The 15,502-nt window shown below is 37.2% G+C and overlaps 1 protein-coding gene across 4 annotated transcripts in view; it reads left to right on the top strand.

Annotated features, from left to right (window-relative positions):
- Positions 1–15,502, top strand: part of DMXL1 (Dmx like 1) — a 172,114-nt gene that overhangs the window by 56,945 nt on the left and 99,667 nt on the right. For all 4 annotated transcript variants that reach the window (XM_049873606.1, XM_049873604.1, XM_049873605.1 and 1 more), the window contains exons 6-9: positions 5,412–5,478; positions 9,338–9,516; positions 14,055–14,244; positions 15,268–15,436. In XM_049873606.1, coding sequence (XP_049729563.1) covers positions 5,412–5,478; positions 9,338–9,516; positions 14,055–14,244; positions 15,268–15,436 — 605 coding nt within the window. The remainder of the gene's footprint in view (positions 1–5,411; positions 5,479–9,337; positions 9,517–14,054; positions 14,245–15,267; positions 15,437–15,502) is intronic.

Here is a 15,502-nt window from a genome sequence, read left to right as displayed (position 1 = left end):
AAATAAACAATAACACCCTAGAGGAATATGTTCCTTAGAACAATCAATTATACAAGATCAAAAGGACAACATTTGTCCAAAAGTGAATACGAGAAGGAAGGGAACGGATGGAAAAACCAGACTAAAGTAAACAGGGAACCCAGGGCGGAAATGGAGACAGTGCTGACACATTGTGGGGAATACAACCAATGTCATGGAACACTTTAGGTATAGACTATCAAATGAGAAACTGATTTGCTCTGTAACATTTTTACCTAAAGCACATTAAAAAATGTTTTTAAAATTAATGAGAGAAGAACACATATCTCAATGGTAAACAAAGGACAATGAAATGAAAAAGTTTAAAATGATAGTACAAATGGATCAGTATATTACATGTTGATTGACCGGATACCAAAGCCAGACAAAGAAACCAGAAGAAAACTACGCACCAATATCCTTTATACGTACAGATGCAAAAATCCTCTATAAAGTACTAGCAAATGGAAACCAAGAGCATATTAAAAGGATTATATACTATCACAAGCTGGAAATTACCCCAGGAATGCAAGCGTGGCTCAACATTAGAAAATCCATGAATGTAATACATCACATTTATAGAACAAAGGAAAAATACCACATGATCATCTCAATTGACACGGAAAAGGCATTGACAAAATCCAGTACCCTTTCATGATAAGGTTTCCCTTGAGAGAGAGACTGAGAGGTTCCTCCTTAAGATCAGGAAGAAAAATGATGTCTGCTCTCACCAGTGCTATTCAGTATTGTACTGGAAGTCCTATCCAGAGCCATTGGGGCGGGGTGGGGGGGAAGCTATCCAGGCAGGGAATGAGGAAATAAAACTACCCTTTTTGCAGATGACATAATTCTATATATAGGAAACCCCAAAGATTCCACAGGAAAGCTATTAGAGCTAATAAATGAATTCAGCAAAGTGTCAGGGTACAAAGTCAACACACAAAAATTAGTCAGATTTCTTTACATCGCCATTGAGCATTCTGAAAAGGAAATTAAGGAAACAATTCCTTTTACATAGCATCTAAAAGAATACAATACCTAGGAATAAACTTAACCAGGAAGATGAAAGACTTATACACTGACAACTATAAAACATTACTAAAAGAAATTAAATAGAAGACCTAAATAAATGGAAGGACATTCCATGTTCCTGGACTAGAGTACTTAATATTGTTAAGATGTCAATACTACATAAAGCCGTCTATAGATTCTAGGCAGTCATCAAAATTCCAACAGCTTTCTTTGCAGAAATGGAAAAGCCAGTTCTTAGATTTATGTGGAACAGCAAGGAGTTTGAATACCCAAAGCAATCTCAAAAAAGAACAAAGAGGACTCACGCTTCCTGATTTCAAAATACACTGTAAAGCTACAGTCATCAAAACAGCCTGGTACTCATATAATGATAGATATATAGTGGAATGGAATAGAATTGACAGCCCAGAAATAAACCCTTATATTTTATATATATGGCCAGTTGATTTTCAGCAGAAGTGTTATTTCCATTCAATAGGGGAAAGAATAATCTTTAATAATGATTCTAGGAAAACTGGAAATCTGCAAAAGAATGAAGCTGGACCCATACTTCAAACCATATATAAAAATTAACTAAAAATGAATCAAAGATTCAAGCATGAGAAAATCATAAAACTCAGAAGAAAACATAGGAGTAATGCTTCAGGGCCTAGTTTTTAACACCGAAATTTTAAATATGACACCAAAAGCATGAGCAGCAAAAGAGAAAGATGAATTGGACTTCATAAAAATTAAAAACTTTTGTGTGTCAAAGGGCTTTATCAACAGTGAAGAGTCAACTCACGTGATGGGAGAAAATTTTGGGGAACCATGAATCTAATGAAAGTTTAATATACAGAATATATAAAGAATTCCTACAACTTAACAACAAAAGACAAGCAACCCAGTCAAAAGTGTGCCAAGGACTAGAACAGACATTTCACCAAAGAGGAAACACAAATGACCAACGTGCTCATGAAAAAATGTTCAACATCCTCAGTCATTACAGAGATACAAATCTGAACCACAATGATATACCATGTCGCCCCACTAGAATGGCTGTGTTAGAAAACAAACAAGATAACACGTGTTGGCAAGGGTATGGAGACATTGGAACCATCATTCGTTGCTGGTGGGAATGAAAAATGGTACAGCCACTGTGGAAAACGGTTTGGCAAGTCCTCAAAAAGTTAAACATACAACTACCATAGAGTAAAAAAAAAAAAACAACTACCATATGACCCCAATGATCCTAGAATTGAAGGAAGAAACACAAACAAACTTGTACAACAGTGTTCATTTCAGCACTATTCACAATAGCTAAGAGGTGGAAACAAATGTCTATCAACAGATGAATAGATAAACACAATGTGGTATGTACATACAATGGAATATTACTTAGCCATAAAGAGAAATTAAGTCCTAATATATGCTACAGTATGGACGACTTTTTTTTTTTTTTTAATGGACGAACTTTGAAAACCTTATGTTGCGTGAAATCGGTCACAAAAGGGCAAATATAGTATGACCCCACTTACATGAAATAGGCAAAAGTATAGAGACCAAAGCTTCTTAGTGGCTACCAGGGGTGGAAGGGAGGGGAAAATGGGGAATCAGCTCAGGAGCATTGAGTTTCTGCTCATGGTGGTGGAATAATTTGGAAGTATACAGTGGTGATAGTTGTACAACATGATGAATGTAAGCAATGTCATGTCACAGAATTGTACATCTAAAAATTGTTAAATTGGCAAATGTTTTTGTTACATGTATTTTTACTACAATAAAACAGTTTTTTAAAAATCAGTTGATTGACCTCAAAATCGAGAAATATGAAGTATCTAGAAAGAAGAGGATGAATAATATCTATTAATGGTGAGACCTTGGAGAAGCAGGCACTATTATAGACTGTAAATGAGGAAACAAAAGTGGTATCTTTCTAGAGAGCGATTTGGAAGTATGAATCAACAGCCTTAAATTTTTTCATACCCTTTAGATAGCAATTCCAGGTTTATTCATTCATTTAACAAATATTTATAGAATATTTGTCTTATTTCAGGCTTTAGTGAAAGTGCTGGGTACACAGCACCAAACAGATAGAACAAGACACAGGAAACCAGTAAACAGGTATAAGGCCAAAAAAAAAAAAAACAACCCAACCCATTGCTATCAAGTCAATTCCGACTCATAGCGACCCTGTACAACAGAGTAGAACTGCCCCATAGGGTTTCCGAGGAGCATCTGGTAGATTTGAACTGCTGACCTTTTGGTTAGCAGCTGTAGCTCTTAACCACTACACCAAAACAGGTATAGCAGGATGTTAAATGGAATTCTTTCTGCCTCAGTTTTATATGAAGTGGTAATAGAATAGGTATCACATACCAAAGTGAGAGTAAGACATCTAGATCTCCTATATATAGAATTTACAAAGGTGATTTCAGATCTTTATCAAAGATAGCTCTTTGAAAAGAACTGTGGCTTGGCTTTGGAGTCTTTCATACAGAAGTGGAGAGCGGTAAAGCGTTCTGTTGCCTTTAGCTCAGATCTCGTGGAGGGTTTCCAAGGGGTAAACTGGAAACTTAAAATGTGTTTTTGTGCACTTGGGAGGGAAGAGGAAACTTAATCTTAAGTTCAAGGTGTTCATTGGTAACTTGGACATTAAAGTAAGGGAAAAAGCCATGGAATTAGAAATGATGCACGTCTGTTTAGAATCAGCTAAAGATTACATTCACTGGAATACACTTAAAAGTTGAGGTTTAATCACATTCTGTTTGTGATATATTTAAAAAATACTGATTATACATGTTAAGTGAAGATTTGTATTATGGAGAAAAACTAAATAGGTTCAGGGGAAGAAGAATAGAGGTGACATTTGAGCATAGACCTGAGGGAAGTGAGGAACTGGGCCATGTGTGTATGTCTCTGGGAGAAGAACCTCAAAGGTACAGGGAATGTCAAGTGCAAAGACCCTGAGGTAAGAAGATTGGGCTTTGCTTGTGGCTGGAGTGGTGTGAACTAATTGAGGAGTGACAAGGGACATGATCAAGTCAGGAATCAGTTTACAGGCCATTGTGAAGCCTTTACCTGTTATTCTGAATGAGCTGAGAAGTTATTGGGAGTTTTGAATAGGAGTGTTGAGATCTGACTTTGTTTTAAAGAACCTACTGGCTGCTGTTTTGAGTAAAGGTTGTAGTTTAATAATTTGTTTTAAGGATATCCTTATGATTGACCGGGTATGTAAAAATGTATGCACAAGGATGTTCATTGTACCACTTTTTTTTGTGGCAGCAAAAATTGGAAACTGAATTATTAAATAAGTTATTTTAAATCATTGTATATATGTACAATTAAAATACTGTGTAGCCAATAAAAGAATGATGTACATTAATATGCAAAGTTGTTCATGATACATTTTTAAATGAATAAATAATACTGCAAAGCAAATTGTAAATATCAGCTCACTTTCCAACCTCTCCTCCACACCTTCCCACAAAAAAGTAGATGAAGGAGGGAGTACAGAGAGAAAAGACTGGAAGTCTGTATATTACAATGTTAACTGGTTATATCTGGGTAAAAGCATGATGGTGTTGGTGATTTCATTTTCATCATTTTATTCCTCTGTATTATATCAATTTTTTCCATTGTGCATTTATTACACTTATAATCCGACAAAAAAGATATTTATATTTGGAATGAAACGTGACAGAATTTCTCTTGTCTGCTTTAGAAATTAATTTAGAATGAACCTATTTAATATCTAGCATGGTTTTGAGTAAAGAAAAGGGAGCAATGATAGTGAGGATTGTTTTGAGATACCATATATATGGGTAGCCAGAAGTAAAGCCAGTGAAGGGAAGTGAGCCACATCCTTTTTGGGAAGAAAAGGCAGGTGTGCACCAAGTATGCAGGTGAAGCTGGCACCTGAATTCATTGTTGCTGCAAATCCCCTGTTAACCCACCTATAATCTTTAATGAGAAAAATGCTACTGTAATGCAGAGTTTATTTTGAAATTATTCGTTTATTTTCCATGAAAATGTATGTTGGAGTATAGAGATCCAGAGTCTTGGCAATTAGATATCCAGACTAAAATAATAATCCTTTCTCTGTTTCTAAGATTCTAAGGGAACAAGAGCTATGTCTCTTTTATAGTAGGCCTTAAAAGATTTTGTTAGGTCATTCTTTGCATGGATTTTTAAACTTGGACAATTTCATGTTTAAAATTTACCTTAATTTGTTCATTGATGAGGTATCTTAAAAGTGGGTGTGAAATTTGTGTTATCAAAAAATGTTTTATTTGAAGCAAAGTTCTGAAGTATCATATAGGGAAGTAGTATTGGCAATTCTCTCTGATACTAATTTTCTTTGAAAATTCTTTAATTTACAGAACTGCTTCCCAAGTACATTTAATGAAATTTTCACCAGATGGAGAATTTTTTGCCACTGCTGGGAAGGTAAATTATGAAAATACTGTTACCAAATTGTTTATAGTTTACTTTAGAACTTCAGTTACATTAACTGGCTTCATTTGTTTTTTTGAAAATATTATTTTCTATTAAAATATTAAAAGACAATGTGGTATAATTGAGCTCGCATAGACTTAGGGGCAGACATGGGTATAAATCATGCCATCTGTGATCTTGGGCAAGTTATTTAATCTCTTTGAGCCTTGGTTTTCTCTTATTTAAAATGAGAGTAATACCACCTTCTTCACAGGTCATTAATCATAGAATTACATTAGACAATACATATAAGGTGACCAACACAGTGCTTTGTAAATAATAAAGAACCAATAAACTATAGCTATTATTTATATTATCTTTTAGCTGACAGCTATGGTTGATTAAAAAAAAAAAAAACCACACCCACTGCCATTAGGCTGTATTTAAAATATAAGACTTTATAGGCTTTCTACAGAGACATTTGTAGCCATTTCTTTAGTGTGCATACTTTGTTATTACCTGTTTTCACAACAATCTGTTTCTTTAAAATTATTTTTTTAATCATTGGTTCACAGAACAGTTCATGAACCACTAATAGCTTTAAATTATTGTTCTCATGGCTCAAAGCTTTCTGCAAACTGAGAGTGAGATACCCTAAAACATCAATGAGGTTTCCTTAAGAGTGAAGTAGAACTGTTTGTTCTAGGGCTTTGAACTGGTTGTTCCAGTTTGAACCCCTGCTGAGAATTGGCATTTCCACCCCCAGATATACTGAATCAGAATCTATAGTTTAACAAGATTCCCAGGTGATTCTTATGTATAATAAATTTTGAGCACCACTGCTGTAGTTTTTACTAGTGGTTCTCGGAATTAGCCCCTATCAGGCAGTATAAGCATCCCTGGGAATTTGTTGTTTTTGTTAGGTGCCGTTGAGTCGCTTCCGACTCATAGCGACCCTATGCACAACAGAACAAAACAGTGCCCGGTCCTGTGTCATCCTCACAATTGTTGGTATGCTCAAGCCCATTGTTGCAGCCACTGTGTCAGTCCATCTCATTGAGGGTCTTCCTCTTTTTCCCTAACCCTCTACTTTACCAAGCATGATGTCCTTCTCCTGGGATTGATCCCTCCTAGCAACATGTCCAAAGTGTGTGAGATGCAGTCTCACCATCCTTGCTTCCAAGGAGAATTCTGGTTGTACTTCTTCCAAGACAGATTTGTTGTTTTTGCAGTCCGTAGTATATTCAATATTCTTTGCCAACACCACAATTCAAAGGCATCAATTCTTCTTTGGTCTTGCTTATTCATTGTCTAGCTTTCACATACATATGTGGTGATTGAAAATACCATGGCTTGGGTCAGGTGCACCTTAATCCTCAAGGTGACATCTTTGCTTTTTAACACTTTAAAGAGATCTCTTGCAGCCAATTAGCCCAATGCAGTGCATCTTTTGATTTCTTGACTGCTGCTTCCATGGGTATTGATGATGGATCTAAGTAAAATGAAAGCCTCGACAATCTCAATCTTTTCTCTGTTTATCATGATGTTCCTTATTGATCCAGTCGTGAGGATTTTTGTTTTCTTTATGTTGAGGTGTAATCCATACTGAAGGCTGTGGTTTTTGATCTTCATCAGTAAATGTTTCAAGTCCTCTTCACTTTCAGCAAGCAAGGTTGTATCATCTGCGTAATGCAGATTGTTAATGAGTCTTGCACCAATCCTGATGCCACTTTCTTCTTTATTTGTCCAGCTTCTCGGTTTATTTGCTCAGCCTACAGATTGAATAGGTATAGTTAAAGGATACATCTCTGACACACAACTTTCCTGACTTTAAACCACTCAGTATCTCCTTGTTCTGTTTGGCCGACTGCCTCTTGATCCATGTACAGATTCCTCATACACGCAATTAAGTGTTCTGGAATTCCCATCCCCCGCAATGTTATCCATAATTTGTTACTATCTACACAGTCAAATGCCTTAGCATAGTCAATAAAACACTGGTAAACATCTTTCTGGTATTTTCTGCTTTTAGCCAGGATCCATCTGACACCAGCAGTGATATCCCTGGTTCTACGTCTCTTCTAAATCCATCTTGTATTTCTGGCAGTTCCCTGTCAATATACTGCTACAGCCATTTTTGAATGATCTTCAGAAAAATTTTGCTTGCATGTGATGTTAATGATATTGTTCCATAATTTCTGCATTTAGTTGGATCACCTTTCTTGGGAATAGGCATAAAAATGGATCTCTTCCAGTCATTTGGCCAGGTAGCCGTCTTCCAAATTTCTTGGCATAGACAAGTGAGTACTTCCAGTGCTGTATCTGTTTTTTGAAACATCTTAATTGATATTCCATCAATTCCTGGAGCCTTGTTTTTCTACAGTGTCTTCAGTATGGCTTGGACTTCTTCCTTCAGTACCATCTGTACTGATTATATGTTACCTCCTGAAATGGTTGAACATCAACCAATTCTTTTTGGTACAGTGACTCTCTGTATTCCTTCCATCTTCTTTTGATGCTTCCTGTGTCATTTAATATTTTCCTCATAGAGTCCTTCAGTATTGCAACTCAAGGCTTGAATTTTTTCTTTGGTTCTTTCAGCTTAAGAAATGCCGAGCATGTTCTTCCCTTTCGGTTTTCTATCTCCACGTCTTTGCACATGTTATCATAATACTTTATCTTCATGAGCCGCCCTTTGAAATCTTCTGTTGAGCTCTTCATCATTTTCTGCTTTTGCTTTTGCTTTAGCTACCCAACGTTCAAGAGCAAGTTTCAGAGTCTCTTCTGACATCCATTTAGGTCTTTTCTTTCTCTTCATTTTAATGAACTCTTGTTTCTTCACGTATGATGTTCTTGATATCATTCCACAATTCTTCTGGTCTTCAGTCAGTAGTGTTCAGCATGTTAAATCTGTTCTTGAGGTGGTCTCTAAATTCAGGTGGGAACTTTTTAGAAATGTAAATTCTCAGCAGCTGCACGATTAACTATTATGCTGCCAGAGCTTCTCAGTTATTAACTAGTTACCTTTATAATCTTCAGAGCCCTGGTGGAGAAGCGGTTAAGAGCTTAGGCTGCTAACCAAAAGATCAGCCGGTCGAATCCACCAGCTCCTCCTTGGAAACTCTATGGGGCAGTTCTACTCTGTCCTGTAGAGTCACTGTGAGTCAGAATCAACTTGATGGCATGCAACAACAACATCATAATCTTCAACATTTATTTCATAACTCATATGATAACTCATAAAAATGCCCCTGCCCCCTTTTTCCCCAATAATTAGCAACTCGACTGCTAACTGAAAGGTTGGCAGTTTGGACCCACCCGCTGCTTCTCAGGAGAAAGATATGGCAGTCTGCTTCTGTAAAGATTAAAGCCTTTTATGAGGCAGTTCTACTCTGTCGTATAGGGTTGCTCTGAGTCCAAATAGACTCGATGGCAATGGGTTTGCATTTTTGTAAGGCTGCTAGTGGTACTACCTTCATAGTTGACATTTGGCTAAATGGGAAAATGAACCCTAATCTCATCTTTTTTCATCTTTTAAAGGTCTTCCTTTGAAGGCTCTGCTTCTCCTAGTATATGGTGACCAGCATTCTTTTTTTTTTTTTTTTTTACCAATCCTTGTAAAATTCACACATTTACACACTTCAGTTGTCAAAACACAATTAAGGACTACTAATTAATTTTGGAGATTAGATTTTTCATCTCAATTACCCCGTGTCAAATCCCCCGTCATCCCTAAATTTCTGTGATTGCAGAGAAAAATCTTAACGTTTGCTATTTGACTTAACCTATACTTTGATTCTGATCAGAATTTGAGTCCCTTTACATTTATTATGATGTTCTTCTGTTTATTTATTTATTTATTTTTCCTTAGGATGACTGTCTTTTAAAGGTATGGTATAATATAGAAAACTGGCGGACAGCTGTTACCTCTCCAGATGGAAGTTCAGAAAAACAATCCCAAGGGGAAATTGACTTTTCATTTATATATCTGGCCCATCCTCGAGCTGTAAATGGATTTTCCTGGCGTAAGACGAGCAAATATATGCCTAGGTTAGTGTTTTTTATTTCTTTTCTCATCTTCGGAGTCCACAGCTATAGCTTCTGAGCCTATGAAGATTTGGGTAATATAAGATACCCCCTGACCGGCACCCTCTAGCCATCGGTCGTAAAATGAGCTTAAGCTGAGATAACTTACCTCCCCATCCAGTGTCTTTAAGTGATGAAATTGTGCATCTTACTTTTCTTTATGTTCTGTATCCAACTCTTTCATCTTTTGTCACCCTCCAGATTGCTGTTTGAATGGACTTTTTCACATTTCACTCCCTCGTCTTACACCTTTTAGTATCTGTCTCCTCTTGATTCCCTTTTAACAGCTTTATTGAGAAGATGTAACGTGAAACCTAGAACATTTACTTGACTGCACCCAACATCTTTGAGGAAAAGGGAATGGGTTAACACCCCCATGTTATTATGCATTGACTAGGTTTTAGTTTAACACACATACACCCACACAAACACATAGACACACTTTAGTGCTTCCTTTCTTTCCTGTATCCTTTGAAAGACTTGATACCACATTGAATTTAAATAAGCCTTTATTTAGATAAGCAATTTTTTTTTTTTTTTTTTATAGAGGCCTATTACCCACTTAAATATAGGTAGAAATTTCTTTCTGTTTCATATGGCCATTTCAATTTAACTGCATCATGTGAACAATGCAGTTTTTCCCTTATCTTTTCAGTGGATTTTGTCACCTGCAACATTCTAGGTTGATCTGTGGTAGTGTACTTGGATTATTTGCTGACTTTATTTTTGCTTTTCTGAGCCAGCTCAGAATACTTAGATTTTTTGAGTTATTTTCTGGTGCGATAGTTCTGCTCTTTCTACCCCAGCCTCTACTCCAACAAAGCAGAGAGTAGGACATATTCTAGGAACAGTAATGGTCTTAGAAGAATGTGTCAGAGTCTTTGGGCTAAAAGAGAGTGGTGTAGACAATCTGTGTAGTGAGTGAAAGTGCCCTCACTCCAGCTTCACTTTAAGAACTGTTATTCTGGTACTTCTGAGACCATTGTGTGTGTGTGTGTCTGTTTAAAACAGAATGAACTTTTGTCATATGTTAACTCTCCTTTTAAAAAGTTATGAATGACCCCAGTAAAAATGCAGCCATCACTAGCTGTGATTGTTTTTTGTTTTTTTTTTTCCTTGAAGACGGAAGTAATATTTTGGCAAACTGTGAGTCTTTTAGAAAAATCTGAGGATTACATCATTTCAGAGTCTGATTTCTATTGATGTATCCAAGTGTTTTCATTCTCAGTTGCTCAAACCACCAGAATACTAAAAAAGAGACTTATGAAGCATTGTATCTTTTGAGAGGGCAGTCACATCTGCTTCTGACATACTGGTTCACTCAGTCTCGGCAGATTGAGTGAAGGCAGAAGCAGATGCCTAAACTGGGCCATTACAGATGCAATGATAAGAGCAATAAGGCATACCAGTTTTCTCCCCCTCCCCTTACCCATGTACCTTTTATCTCAATTAAATTCTGCAGCATAGGGAACTATAATGTAAGGAACTAGACTTCTCTATCGGTTAGTTATGCATCTTTTAGAGGCCTCCAGAATTATACGTTCAGACCCCTGCCATTTAGGAACTGGTCAGTCTCCCTGAGCTTTTACAGTTTTGTCCTTGATGTTCACCAACTGCCTGCCAGGCATATAGTGGAAAGGCCATCCCTTTCTCATGAGACTGAGAGAGATCACTTCAAAGACCATTGCTACTTCTCATGTGTCATCTTTAATAGGCAAAACATGTGCTTTGTTTTTCACATAAAATTAAGATGTTCAATCGGATGGCTAATATTGTATGCAAGGGGTCTCTTGGATTGAGAGAGAAGAATGGGGAAGTTTTTGTAAGGAGCATTTTTTTTTTTACTAAATTGGTGAATGTGGAATGGGTTGGGGGTATTTAGTAATTTCTTTGAAAGAACCTCCAAGTTGGTTCTAGATAATCTAATTTCAAAAATACCATACCCTGTTGTTGCATAAAGATAAGGCAGGTATTGCGGGCATTTAGCCATCACATGGTTGCCTTATATAAGGTCATAACTTTTTTTGGCTATACCTGAATATGATGTGTTACTAAAAGCAGGGTGTGAGATCTCTGGTGAAAAAAGGAGAAAAGCGGAGGTATTACCAGAGAAATGCTTCAAACAGGTCAGAGTATTTCCTTCTGTCCCCCATCTCTCCTTCCCTAGCACCCCAACAACTTCTGTCCTCCCCAAACCTCTTGCTTCTCCCTCCTTCCCCATCCGTCCCTCCTCCTCCTCAAACACCCTTCCCTCCTCTTCTTCAAACAGAGCAGGGCACATTTTCCTCCCCGTTTTTCCTCCAACCTCCTATTCTCTTTTCTATCTTTAGCTTCTTCCTTCCGTTCCCAACCCCTGCTGCTATGTGTAAGACCTGGTATCCTGGGGAGAGTCACCTGGGGCCACCCTTACTCCAAATTCAAGGCCTTTTTCATGCTTCTGAGTTGTGTACCTTTATCATTTGCCTTGTTGCCCCTCCCTCAGTTTTTATGCCTCTTCTGATTGCTGCTGTTCAACCCTTTAGTCTCCTGCTTACTGTTCTTCCTTTATAAGCCTTTCCATTCTACCATTTACTAATTGGCACTATGAACCTTGAACTTTCCATATTCTTATGCCCTTTAATGTATTACTACTTGCCTTTCAATATCATTGCTACTGCCTGTGTATATATAAATGTGCTAAAGAGAACCTAAGAGAGGAAGGGAGGCTAGGAGAGTGTGAGAGGAAGATAGAGAGGGAGTTAAAAGGAGGGAGAGATGGAGGGGGAAAGAGGAGGAAAAGGAGGATGGGAAATAGAGGTGGTAGTGAAGAGGAAAGGTGGAAGTAGAGGTAGAGGGGGAGCAGCAGGGGTTGGGAAAGGAAGGAAGAAGCTAAAGACAGAAAAGAGAATAGGAGGTTGGAGGAAAAACGGGGAGGAAAATGTGTCCTGCTCTGTTTGAGGAAGAGGAGGGACGGATGGGGAAGGAGGGAGAAGCAAGAGGTTTGGGGAGGACAGAAGTTGGAAGGGTACTAAGGAAGGAGAGATGGGGAACGGAAGGAAGACATAGGGAGGGTGGCCTGGAGAGTCTGGGAGGCAGAGAATCAGGGGTCAACCGAGGGAGGAAAACCCAGAGATGGGGTAGAAGGGGTAGAAGTGGACTGAGAATAGGGGAGACCAGGGCCGGAGGAAGTTAGAGAGAGAGGAGAAGGGAGGCCCAAGGGGAGAGCAACCAAGACAAAACATTCTCCACCTCTGCTACTTGTTCTTTTATAATCAAGTAGGTATGTTTAACTAATCGGCTACTATAGAATATTTTATTTCTTTTTTTTTTAACTTGCTGAGTTACCTGATTATTTTTTAATCACGTAAGTTTGAAGAAGTACCTACTATACGATATCGTGACTTCTTTCTTTCTTTTTTTCTAGACTTTCTCAGTTACCCAATTGTGAAGGCAATCTTTGTTGATAGCCTTTCAGCTTTTGAACTCTTGATGTTTATACGGTTGATTAATATAGTAGTAATTGATTTTGCCTTTATTTATGGAGGTGGTAAAAAGGTAATTCACTGAAAGTCAACGATGACTAAGGAGGGAGGTGGTTAGTGCTTACTTTATAGTGTGTTTTGCTCTTCTATTTTGTAATGTGTTTTCTGTCCTTCCACTTTACTGCTTTGAACATATGTTAGGCAAATGGATCGAATATTTAATATAGTTTGTTAGTGACCAGTATGCAGATGACTTTACAGGAAGTAAAAATGAAGCATTATGAAATAATTCAAATAATAACCATCCTGGTGGTGTGGTGGTTAAGAGCTTGGGTGCTAACTGAAAGGTTGGTAGTTTGAACCCACCAGCAGCTCTGTGGGAGAAATACATGACAGGTTGCTTCCATAAAGATTACAGCCTTGGAAACTTTATGGGGCAGTTTTACTCTGTCCTTTCTGGAAACCCTGGTGGCTTTGTGGTTAAGAGTTTAGTTGTTAACCAAAAGGTTGGCAGTTTGAATCTACCAGGTGCTCCTTGGAAGCCCCATGGGGCAGTTCTGCCCTGTCCTATACGGTCACTATGAGTCTGAATTGACTCAATGACAATGGGTTTTTTTGTTTGTTTGTTTGTTTTTGGTATTGGGTCTCTATGAGTCAGAATTGACTCCACGGCAATGGAAATATAAATTAGAAATTTTTCTTAGAAGATGTAGTTTTTCTCTTGCTTGTTATCTGTGGGGTTATAGCTTGATTTCAGTCTTTCTTCTTTAGATATAAGAACAAGGTTGAATTTTTTAAAAAAGAACTACCAAATTCTTGATAGAAAAGAAATAGGTTGGCAGACTTTGCTGTGATAGAATCAAACATCCCTTCAGTTGTGGTGGATCTGACTAATACCTTGTATATTTGTGTATCGACATTTTCTTCTTTGGTACTTTATTTGTGTGCATTTAAAAAATTATAGAAACATTGTAGAATTGTAAAATGTGTGTCACTGTGTGGAAATTGTATTTTTGCCTCTAAAATCTTTTTACTCTTTAGGGCTTCTGTATGTAACGTACTGTTGACTTGCTGCAAAGATAATGTATGTCGTCTTTGGGTAGAGACATTTTTACCAAATGATTGTTTGCTGTATGGAGGTGACTACAGCCATTGGAATGAACCAGTTAATTTAACAAATAACTTCAAGAGAAATGCTTCCAGTAAAGAACGAGTTCAAAATGCTTTAGAAGTGAGTGTTTTTGCTACATGTTATTTTCTAAGTTTTAAAACCTTTTGTACATGGCCTTTTTTTGTAATAATCATTCTAATTAATATTCAAGGTTATGTGGGTAATTGTAAAGAACAAATATGCCAGAAGAGCAGTTTTCAGGAATTTTTCAGTTTTTTTTTGTTTCATAAATATATACTTAGAGATTTTATCTAAGACACAAAACTACCTATAATTATGAAGCCAGCTGAAGATAGAATAATACAGACTCCTTTTATTGATATTGAAAACAGCAAGTAATCTAAAAATAATTTATCTTTGAATACTTGGTGTGATTATGGAGCAACTATGTATTTTTCAAATTTGGATAGTATTCTGTTGGCACAGAATAGCATTAAATATGTATTGTGTGGTACTCGGCAACTGATAGAATGATTTTGTGTAATAAAGCTGAAACAAGTCCTTGACTAGGAATCTGAAGACTTTCGTTCTACTTTTAGCTCAGCCTCGTATTAGACAGGTGACCTTGGGTTCTGTGTAAACTGTTTTCTCATAAGAAAGATGAGAATAGCAATACTTGCACTGTCTGCCTTATTGGAGCAAGTAAGATAATCTCTGTGAAAAGGCTTTGTAATTATGAAATACATTCTAATGTATGATGGTGATACTATTCAGTGCACCAGGGTTAGGGCAAGTCGTCTGTCGGTACAGTGAAAGCTGTATACATGGAGACATGGTTTCCACAGACACAGTATTGTAAACATTTTTATTTTTGCTTTTAAGTTCAGGAAATTAATTATAAGGAAATAAACCAAATGAAACTCAGTTGCAAAGTATTATGTGAAGGTTAAGAGAAGGGCCAGACAGTTTTAAGTTCTGATCTTATTTTTTAGGTTTCAAATTTGCTGTACAAGATATTTTTACATATTTATAAGATCATCTGATTTAGGATCTGTATGATATCTAGCAGTCAGTAGGTAATCTGTACAAATATAACTTATTACAACCTAGGCAGTAGTTTTGTTTTGTTTTTTATTCACCCAGGTAAATCTGAGACATTTTCGTAGAGGTCGGAGGAGATCGCTTGCACTGGTAGCACACACCGGATACCTGCCACATCAGCAGGATCCACATCACGTCCACAGGAACGCCCCACTGCATGCCAATGCGCTTTGCCACTTTCATATTGCTGCCAGCATCAACCCGGCCACAGGTAATAAAACACTGTTCAAAGTATGTTTTAGGAATTCAGTAGATGGATTTTATAATAAGTAAGTTA

The sequence above is a fragment of the Elephas maximus genome, chromosome 2 (assembly GCF_024166365.1).
Source record: "Elephas maximus indicus isolate mEleMax1 chromosome 2, mEleMax1 primary haplotype, whole genome shotgun sequence".
NCBI classification, from domain to species: domain Eukaryota; kingdom Metazoa; phylum Chordata; class Mammalia; order Proboscidea; family Elephantidae; genus Elephas; species Elephas maximus.
This window is presented reverse-complemented; position numbering and strand designations above follow the sequence as displayed.